Below are 10676 nucleotides of genomic sequence, written 5' to 3' on the forward strand. Positions count from 1 at the left end.
CATTTCTGGTCTGTTTGGAGTTCTGTGTTCATTTTGTCATGTCTGTCCCTCCTGCTCTCCGTACTGAACCATTTGAACCTGGACTGTCTTGACCCTGATTTTGGATTTGCCCATAATAAATCTCGCTTGTCTCCACACATGCGTCCGCCTCAACATCGCTCCCCATCGTCACACCGGTTTTCCAGTGATTGAAAACAAAGTGTGCAACCGTCCAGCATACCTGAACAACCAGGTGAAGGATCATGAGATGTGTGCAGGAAATATTGAGGGAGGAACAGACAGCTGTCAAGTAAACGACTCAAATAATACAGTAATATCTATAATATCTGCTAATAGGTTCAAATGAAGTACTAAGCTTCAAAACACTGTGGGTTAGTCATTGTAGCAAAGTTTAAAGATGACAAGAAGCCTCTTAAGCATTACCATCACAGTAATGCAGCCTCATGTGACTTATTGCATGGCAACAAAATACAATTTGATAAAATATACCAATACGCAATAAGTCATTTATTATTAATACTAATAATCATCACTATTTTAAACGGTTAGTTTAAATTATAGCAATGGTTGGCAAGCACCATAACAATCAGAGATTATTCCATGAACATGGGTTACAATGTGTTTTAATAACTTGGCACTTTAATATACAATTGAATTGATGTGTGCTATCATACATTAATCAACACAAATTTCTCCTTATTTCTTATCTTACATTGAAAATGAATTTTTACACTTACCAAAAAAGTACATTTCAGTTTATTATGCAACACTCAGTCTTTGTGCCTATATCAGAATAAAATTTTATTTTACTTGAAAATATGCATTGTACAGCACTGCAGCCACTCTATGGATAACCCATAGTACTGAAGAGCAGCCTACCTATGCAGCAACTCCTCACTGGGTCCATTTTACAAAAACCTTTTCTCTGATTTGATGACAGTGTACAGCACATTAAGCTACGTAGGTGTGGCTGAAATTCCCCAGAATAAAATAAATTAGCTCAGACAACCACTTTCTCTTTGTTAGTTGTCACATCTGAGGGCAACAGATTCTACAGCTGGTGACTCGTATTTGTATCTTCTTTGTTTCTGAAAATATGACAGCAACATATTACTTTTCTCATGCAAATATCATACCATATTATTATTATTATTAATTATATAGCACTTCAGTTAAAACTCTCAAAATGCTTTAAAATAAGTTGAGCTACACATTAACACCTCAGTATCACTGAGTTTGTTTACATGCACTCAACAATCTCATCATAATTGGATTTCTTCAGTTATCTGATTATTGAAATGGTCATGTAAACAGCATACACCAATCCAATTAAGAAATCTGACGGAGAGAGCTGGATTTTACCCCAGTAATTGGATTTCTCTGTGCATATGAACTGTTACTGATTTCTTTTGGATTTTTCAGTCTGCTCATGTGTGAAACAGACTGTGGTACTGGAAATAAGTGCTGTGAGATGGCAACAAAACACTTTTGGAGCGATGCTAAACTCCATGCTTGACAAAATACAGGACTTAAATATTCATTTTCTAGATGATGCATGTTCATATTTTTGGTAAAGTGACTTGCATTACATTTGTGTCAAAGCACAAATCTGATTACTGGCTGACTCATGTAGACCCAGAGTCTTCACATTATTTGATCACTCAAATGCATATAAACATGATCAGATTCCTGACAAAATCTGATCGGATTAAGTGCATGTAAACACATTCATTGATCGAATATATTTAGATGGAAAGGTGTATCATTTCCAAACTGGAAGCAAACTGGATTTTTGCCTTTATAACTGAGCAAGCAATCAACATTTCAACAATTCCTTTCAACATTTATTATTATCTTGGCACAGGGGCCATAAAGAAAGAAGCTACTTACCTGTTTGGTAATTCAATGTCATCAATGGTCTCTGGTAGAGGCACTCCTTTGGTCTCAGGCAGCAGCAGTACCAGTCCACCAGCAATGACTGCCAGGACACCTGTTAAGAGTCAACCTTTCCTTTACTACCTGCATTGTTTCTCACACTCAGGAAGAAACCCACTTCCCTACTTTAAACTGAAGTCACGTCTACTGTTTGTACACGTAATTTATGTAGGAATACACCACGGCTGTCTAGTTCTGGTCCTGGATTTGCATGCTTAAACACACCTACATACCTTGGCAACTAACTGCTGAGTTGAATCAGCTGTTTTTGGATGGAAAACCACCAGAACTGTGCTGGGCCCTCCAGCTCCAGAACTAGACACCTTTAGAATTCATATAAGTACAGGAACATCCATACACACCAAAAATGATGAGTGGCAGCTCCAGCCAGATGACAGCCAGTCTGTAAAGCAGGAAGGGAACTACAATCCCTCCAATATCACACAGAGTACAGCAGACAGACACACCCAGATTCCTGCAGCAAAACAGGATCTTTACGGTCAGAATCACTGCCATATACAATTACTGCTTATCATTTAAAACTGGACTAAACCACCAGTTTGACACTACTTTGTGCAATATAATGTGTAGCATGAACTCGCTCCTTTTGCACAATATTATTTATTTTATGAGGGGATGTACCTGATGAAGGTTGGGTACAGTTCAGTGTTCACAAACATAACGATTTCAAAAGCCATAGAGATGCCCAGTCTGCCAACACAAGCCATCACTGTTTTCAGCCATAACAAACCTGCACAGAAAATGTGGACATTAGAAGTCAAAAAAGAGGAGAAAAAGTTTCCAAATACTCCATAAATCTCTTTATAATGTTCTATTTTTCTGGCATCTAATTCATTTTTGAAGATCTCATTGTACATACTAGTCCAAATCCTATACCTTTGGACCATATAGCCCTTTATACAATCTGTATTTGAACCCTGTATTTGAATTGCTCATTCTACTACATAACATATGTAATTTTCATTGTAGTTACTGAATAATTCACAGTAGTTACTGAGTAATTTACAGTAGTTATTGAAAAATTATTAGTATAAAAACTCAGTAAGTACTGAGTAATTTATAGTAGTTACTGAAACATTTATAATACCAAATAACTGAATAATAAGTAACAGTTGCCGAATAATTGTAGTTGCTGAACATTTAATAATAGTTACTGTAAAGTTTAATAATGACTAAATAAGTAATGGTAGTTATTGAACATTTATAATCATTATAAATGACTGGTAATAGTTACTCAAAAATGAATAGTAGTTACTAGTCCTAAAATTAACAATTAAATAATAAAAAGCCTTCTGTTTAGACCTGACTCTGCTCCTGCTGAACTCTTACTATGTTACTAACTCACTCTCTGGAATAAAAGCTGTGATTAGGCAGGCGGCTCCAGACACAATGTTGGCCGTTGCAAATGGAAGGCGTCGGCCAATGCGTTCAATGGTGAAGAGGATGAGGAAGGCTGCGGGGAACTCCACTAATCCTGAGATCAGGAAGTCAATGTAGACATTTCCTCCCAGAATTCCTAGACGCATGATCAGGCCCTGATAAACCACCGCACTAGTAAACCTGGAGGAAAGGACATTTTTTTTTGTTAGCCAACCTTAAGAACATCATCAGTGGTCAGTTTCTGACCACAGAGCTGCTGCGGGCTGGATGTTTTTAGTGGTTGGATGATTTTAAACCTAACCACTCACACACGATAGCATGTCAATGTCGTTGCTGTGCTGAAAATGGTCCACCATTTAAATTCCCAGAAACTGACCAATGATGAATAAGGTAGAGGGTGGCTGATAAACTGTACATTGTTAAAGTAAACTGTGGGCCTTCAGGGTATGAAGCCAATGAGGATAATTTGGGCTAAGAGGAGCTAATAAAGTGTACAGTGAAAGTAAAGTGGCCTGTTCTCAGTTAACAGACTTACCAGTTGAAGCTCAGAATGAGGGTGTACTTTCTTATGTTGGGAGTTCTGATTAAGTCCATGAAAGAGCCAGAAGCGGAGTGTGCGTCATCTTTCAGTGTCTGTGGGACAGTGACAGTTCTGTCAGTAAAAGCATTTTGTTTGTTTTTTTTGGTTAAAATGCAAAAGAAGTAGCATTACTGAGTGTGGAGAAATAAGAACACACTAAAATGTGTGTGAGCTGCTGCGAGTCACTCTGTAAAGCCTGAGATAATCATTGAAAAGTCAGAGGTCTTGGGACGGATTTAATGGAAGTTTTTTGGATCACGTCATACGTCTTTGTCTATGCACAGGATCAAAAAGTAGATCCGGCTTGATGTTTTACACCTCAAGAGTAAAATCAATGTCATACTGATGAAGATATAATGACACGCTCAAAAGACACACGTCTTTCACCAAGTTTTGACTGATTTCTCTTCAAAAAACTCTATGAACACCCTTCTACTAGAGAGGTCTCCAAATCCCCAAATCCTATGCAGTGTAACTTTGACTTTTATTTTTAAAGGTGGCCAGTAGGAGAGAGTGAAGCACAAATAAACAGTGGGTAAAATCTATCATAGAACTTTTATGCAGTTAAACAGATACACAGTGCTTTTGGTCATCTTCTTATATTTCCATAGTGATGTCATCTGTGAGTTTTGACAGCAAACAGACAGATATTTATGAAGATTGACTACGAAGAGTGTTTCTATACCATAAAATAACTTGTTTCCCCATAAGCACTGAGTTATGCTTCACAGAATTCAGACCTATATTATGTATTCTCTCCATAATTTAGTGTTTATATATATATATATATATATATATATATAAATATGAGAGAGAGAGAGATGATATAAAAAATGAAATATATTTTATTTATATGATACATATATTTAGCCTATCCCAGCGGTCATCGGGCAGAAGATGTGTAGCAGAGATGTGTAGGTTGCTTGTACAAAAATATTAGTCCCCAACGGAAACATATTTACTACTATTTTACCATCAACATCAAAAATCAAAGACATGTGTTCACTGGTATTTGGATTATAATTCAAATGGCTTCATTTGCACTGTGGACAGCGACCCCTGGTTCCTGTGACCACCACTGCAAAGACATCTTACCAATTACATTTCTCTGCAATGTGCCATTTCACATCAAGCTACTCTGAATGACTTTGTTTACATCTTAATCACTGTATTAAGCAAAAATCTTGAAACATCTTTGGAGTTATTAATTATTAGAAGTAAGAATTCACCTTAATGTTCTTGGAGAGTGTCTTCTTATTCTCTTTGGCCAATGCCTCAGTGATCTCTACAGCTTTGCTGGAGTTGTTCTGAGAGAGAAGCCATCTTGGTGACTCAGGAACAAACCTAGGATCCAGCAAACAGAGACCATCAGTGACTGAGAATGCATTCAAAACACTACAGCAGGATCATGAGGCCCCAGAAGACCCTTTAAGCCTCACCAGTAGTAAGACATGAAGATAATGTAGGGTAGTGTGAAGGCCACCTGGATCCAGCGCCAGTTAGGGATGAGGTAAGCGACGAGGGGCAGTACAATGATGCCGCAGCTGAAGGCCATCTGAAAGAACACCCCCACCACCCTCCTGTACTCCACTCCCACCAGCTCTGTGACTGAGAGATCAGACAAATAGGGGTCAAGAAACCACAGGCCAGAGCTCAAACACAGGCAGCTGACTTTAAAAAGCTCACACTCTTAAAAATGGAAAATGTTTGGAGCAACACTGTAGAAAAACAATTTTGGTTTCCTAAAGAACCTTTTAATGGTTATTTAAAGAACCATTATTTTACATGAGATGTGCATTTGTGAAGAATCTTCTTAAGGTTTAAAGAAACTAAATGTTTTTTTTTCTATATCCATAATAGAACCATTTAGAAATCTTTCTTTTTAAGAGTACAGACAAATATGAGTGAAGCAGCATGGATTTCGGACAATGTACTGAAACCATAATGAGATCCTACAGTGTGCCACGGGATTCTTTGAGTGAAGCCATAGAAGAACCACTTTTGCTTCCTTAAAGAACCATGTTTGAAATATAATTTGTGAGCAAGAATAACATTTGAAGGTTTAAAGAACCTTCAAGAGTTCTTTCTAAACCTAGAACTTGAAAGGGTTCTCCACAGAACATACAATCATCAACAGAAAGGTTTTAGGTTGGTAAAAGTGGTTCTCCTAAAGCATCACACGAAGAACTCTTCTTGGCATCTTTACTTTTAAGGGTGTATGACCGTTCTAATCTAAAAGGGCAACTCCACCAATCTTTCAAAACAATTAACTAAATTTCAAAACTAATTGAGTCCTTGAGAAGTAAACAGTCATTCAGAGTGGTTTGATCTAAAATAGTTCAATGCAGAGAAATTTACAGACTCTGATTTCTTTACAGTGGTGGTGATAGGAACCAGTCACAGTGTGTACAATACAATTATAGCCATTTTATATACTATCCAAAACCGACTCCTTCCTTCATCAGCACACTTGGTGCTCCGTGCGATCAGTGATAGAGTCAAAGATCGATTGATTAACAGCCGTAGCGCAGTAATACAGAGTTCAGTTGTTGTGAAGCGGTCATAGCCATGGTACATCGTGGATTTTACAATGGCTTCGAACGCGGCTCAGCCAATCAGCTTTCAGGACAGGAACCATCCTTTTTATAATGATGGATATACTACACTTCTGTCATAAATGAATTAAAATAAATGGATTCAAATGCCTTTTTAGCCAAAACTTTATCACTAAACTATCATAAAACATTGTTTCAGCACATATCTATCCGTTTTTTGTAATAACTTTCTGTGAAGGGGATTTCAGTAGTATTAAACTCTTCAGACATCTGGTTCCTATCAACTCTGACTAGAATGGTGCAGTTCACATCAAACCAATCTGAATGACTGTTTATATTTCAACTATTCATATAGAATTTTTGAAAAATCATTGGAGAATTCTTTTATTCTGGAGTATAGAGTATATGTGGTATTCCATGTTTTCTGCAAAGCTTCCTTTAGGAACTCAGCACAAACAGGTATGGCACAAAAAGCAAACATTTTGGGCTGATCATGTTAGAGAACATTGTGTATTTGGTACAAGAGTCTTAAGTCAAATTAATATGGTTTTCAAACGGCACTGTAAGCTGTTGTTTGTCAGGCAGAACAAGTATAAAAAGTACAAAGCCATCCTTACTCAGGACATAGGCCACCATCCAACCTCCCTTAACCCCAAAGCCATGAAGAGCTCGGAACACCACCAGAGAAATGTAGTTTGGAGATATGGCCACCAGAATCCCTGTAAGTGCACTCAGGACATTGGACACCAGGAAGCTCACTTTTCTACCAAATCTAGATGAACAGAGCAGAAGAAAAGCATAACAATTTATTTACAGAAGCACATTGATTAAAGTAATTTTACAAATTCTACACTTCTAGTACAAAATTGGACGTCTGTTATGTGGAAATCATGAATACTTTTATTATTAGTTGCAATAGCTCAATAAAGATTTAAAATCCTTGCTATGCAGATTGCAGGGCATGAGATAATGACCCAAGTACTCATCTCTTTATTACTGCCTGTGGTTTTATGGTTTAAACCATAGCTTCAGGGTAGTTTAATAGTTTTTCTGGATAAGTTCATCTCAGGTTCATCTCAGGTTAAACTCACCAATTGTTTAAGTTTAAAGACTGAATCAAGACAAAATTTACACAAAGAGAACGCAGCAGAGGTCATACTTATCAGCTAAGAATCCGATGCAAACGCTGCCCACTAAGAAGCCCACTCCAAGTATTGCTTGTAAGACGTCCACCAACCAGGCATCAGTACAGACCAGATCAAACTGAAACACAACATTCCTCATCAGACACTGAAATCACCTCTGCGGTCACTAGAGGTGCTTCATAGAGGATTCATCCTTTAAAGTATACACAAATATAAACACAACTAAATCTTGGCTTGAACATACAGTTCCAGGAAAACCTTAGTTACACCAAGCACTGTATAGATTAGGTAGAGATTCACAAATTGCTGACCAACTATCGGGTGAAACTCAGTAGAATGTCAAAAATGTAAGGGTTAGGGTCAGGTTTAGGATTAGAATTGGGTTTTGGTTTAAGGTTAGGTTTTAGATGAACGGTTGGATTTAACAGATTCTTTATTCAACCTAAAGTTAAGCTGCATTTAATGAGTGCTTCTAAAAGCTACCTCACATAATTATTATGCTTGATGATTACAGTAATGTTGTCTGAAGTTGAATGATAAGATATTGTATTAATTAAAAAAAAGACAAAAATAGTACCCAAAGGAAAATTATTTTAACACTATTTTACAATTAGCAATGCTACATATAAAAAATTCAGAAAACAAATAAAAATGAATATATTTGCACTGTAGACACTGAGAACTTCCTATCACCACTACCATGAAGAAAAGAGCTGGTGCTTTGCTACAATGCACCACTAAACATCAACCCACTCTGAATGACTGTTGACATCTTAAAGACTGAAGAAGATTTTTTAAAAATCTTCTCTTTAACAGTTATGGCTTCTTGAGCAGGGACATCTCAAAATTTTGACCAGAGTTGGCTCGGGACCAGAACTGGAAAAGACAACCTCCTATCTCTGAAACTAACTTTATCTGTCCTGGATCAATAAATGTTCACAATGTTCATGTGAAAGGCAGCTGGCTTTTTCAAATGCTTAAAAAAAATTTGATTTTCAAGATTTTTATATGACTCACGTAAGAGTGCATAACAGCCCTTACCTCAGTGACAAAGGACTCTCTGCCCTCATAGTCATACTCCCAGCCATTCTTGCAGGAAGTTGTGGGCCAAGCAGCACGCTGGGCCTCCGTAATATCCCTGTCCAGGTTTTCACAGGTCAGGTCAGTGAAGTTCCAGTCCACATCATATCTCTGGCACTGGCTGGGCAGCACACCAGCAGAGCTGTTGACTAAAGGCAGGATGAGCCTGCGGGCCTTCTCTAGAGGCAAGCCGCAGTTTTCTCTGAGCTGCTCCAACCCAGGGTCATGGCACCAGTGGTCTGGAGTGAAGCCCTGGAACACAACACCCACATACACACCAGCAAACGGCATGGACGCCATACACAGCAGGGCAAAGATGCGCTTCTGAAACCTGCCGAATTTACCGGCCTCCTCCAAGATGTCGTCAAAAGTGGTCATGATAAATGTTCTGTGTGCGACTGTGATGACACCTGCTCTGGCTGTGTGAATTTCAGCGGCTTCCATTTCAATTTGAATTTCAGCAGCTGAGGATATTTGCACACATGCAAGTGCAGAGTCCAGAGAAGAGGCTGACCCTCGAACTAGTCATGCTGGGATTGACCAACGATGCGTTGAGAACACAGTGAAGAATGCACCATGTTATTCTTTAATAGACTTCAATTGACGTTAGGGTTAGATAAGTCTTTCATCAACTTGAAAAGAAATTTTAACTTGTTACCTTGTGACTTCATGTTCATGGTTATATTTATCATGATTAATCATATATCATTTAAAAGATATACTTCTTTTGCCTGCATCTAAAATGAGTGCTATTGTGCACAGTTGGGGTGTGTTACAGTTGGGAGACGTCATTAATAATTGTTTTACCTCCCCTTTCCACCACCCCCACTTATCAAGATAACATACTTAGCTAACACAGAGACCCACCTTGATAGACCTCTGAACTCATGCCCATATTAGGAATAAAGTTGATATATTTTGTCCTATGTACTCCCCCTCAGTTTCTGCTGCAGGGGCCTAGGCCACCTAGGGCCTCGCCGCAATCTCCCACTGCCAATATGGCACTGCACCACTCCCCCACGCTGGACCTTGATTGCGAATCGCGAATAGATCGCGAATACAAGCGGCGGAAATGAGCTTTCTTCGTCGGGTGGCGGGCTACACGCTATGCGATAGAGTGAGGAGCTCAGTCATCTGGGAGGAGCTCAGAGTAGAGCCGCTACTCCTCCGCATTGAGAGGAGCCAGCTGAGGTGGTTTGGGCATCTGATCCGGATGCCCCCTGGACGCCTCCCGGTGACAGAGAGGAGGACGCTGTCTAAGCTGCAGGCCATTATGGACAATGGCTCCCACCCACTCTACGACACAGTGATGAGACACAGGAGCTCATTCAGTGCAAGACTCATTCTACCGAAATGACCACAGAGCGCCTCCCGGTGGGGGTGTTCCAGGCACGGCCTACCGAGACAAGACCCTGGGGTCGTTCTAGGACCCCACTGGAGGGATTATGTCTCCAAGTTGGCCTGGGAGCGGCTTGGGGTCCCCGGGAATGAGCTGGAGGAATTTGCGGGGGACAGGGTCATCTGGGATTCTCTGCTCTCCCAACTGCTACCGCGACCCTGTCTGGACTAGCGGTCAACGATGATGATGATGATGACTCCCCCTCAGATTTCTCTGGATCCTTTGAATTCAGAGGTCAGTATGGAGTCAAAATATGAATAATGCTACATGCATGCAAACTGAATTCTACTATTATTAAACTGCAATATTATTACGTACCAACACCAAAAACTTATACTGAAGATTACTACTGGTAGATCAACTGAACTACCACATCTGGCAAAGCTTGCTAGTCAGGGGATCCTGTGACACTCAGGGGAAAAATGTACACAGGACAGAACACATTAAACGTATCAAAAATGATCGCTATTCATTTTCCCTCATAAAAAGAAACTGCTTGGACCAAGTTCTTCTAATATAGGCATGACGAACTACAGAATGGCGCACTATAGAGGTCAGTACTATGTTTCACTCTGAAATAT

General features: G+C 39.3%; 1 protein-coding gene across 1 annotated transcript; it reads right to left on the bottom strand.

Annotated features, from left to right (window-relative positions):
- Positions 1–777: 777 nt before the first annotated feature.
- Positions 778–9096, bottom strand: LOC108441937 (solute carrier family 22 member 2-like). The gene is made up of 11 exons (XM_017721712.1): positions 8658–9096; positions 7631–7734; positions 7089–7243; positions 5356–5524; positions 5146–5260; positions 3872–3969; positions 3302–3516; positions 2578–2686; positions 2298–2410; positions 1891–1990; positions 778–1088 (listed from the first exon to the last, which is right to left on the bottom strand). The coding sequence occupies exons 1-11, from the start codon at positions 9072–9074 to the stop codon at positions 1052–1054; spliced, it is 1632 nt and encodes a 543-aa protein (XP_017577201.1). The 5' UTR covers positions 9075–9096; the 3' UTR covers positions 778–1051.
- Positions 9097–10676: the final 1580 nt, after the last annotated feature.

The sequence above is a fragment of the Pygocentrus nattereri genome, chromosome 4 (genome assembly GCF_015220715.1).
Source record: "Pygocentrus nattereri isolate fPygNat1 chromosome 4, fPygNat1.pri, whole genome shotgun sequence".
Taxonomy (NCBI): domain Eukaryota; kingdom Metazoa; phylum Chordata; class Actinopteri; order Characiformes; family Serrasalmidae; genus Pygocentrus; species Pygocentrus nattereri.

Excerpts from the sequence above, each read along its gene's own strand:
- LOC108441937 (XM_017721712.1), bottom strand. The coding sequence starts at position 9,074 with ATGACCACTTTTGACGACATCTTGGAGGAGGCCGGTAAATTCGGCAGG. Across the intron at positions 5,525-7,088 it reads GATGGTGGCCTATGTCCTGA|TCACAGAGCTGGTGGGAGTG; the intron begins GTAAGGATGGCT and ends CTGATCTCTCAG. Across the intron at positions 2,411-2,577 it reads CTGTACCCAACCTTCATCAG|GAATCTGGGTGTGTCTGTCT; the intron begins GTACATCCCCTC and ends GTTTTGCTGCAG.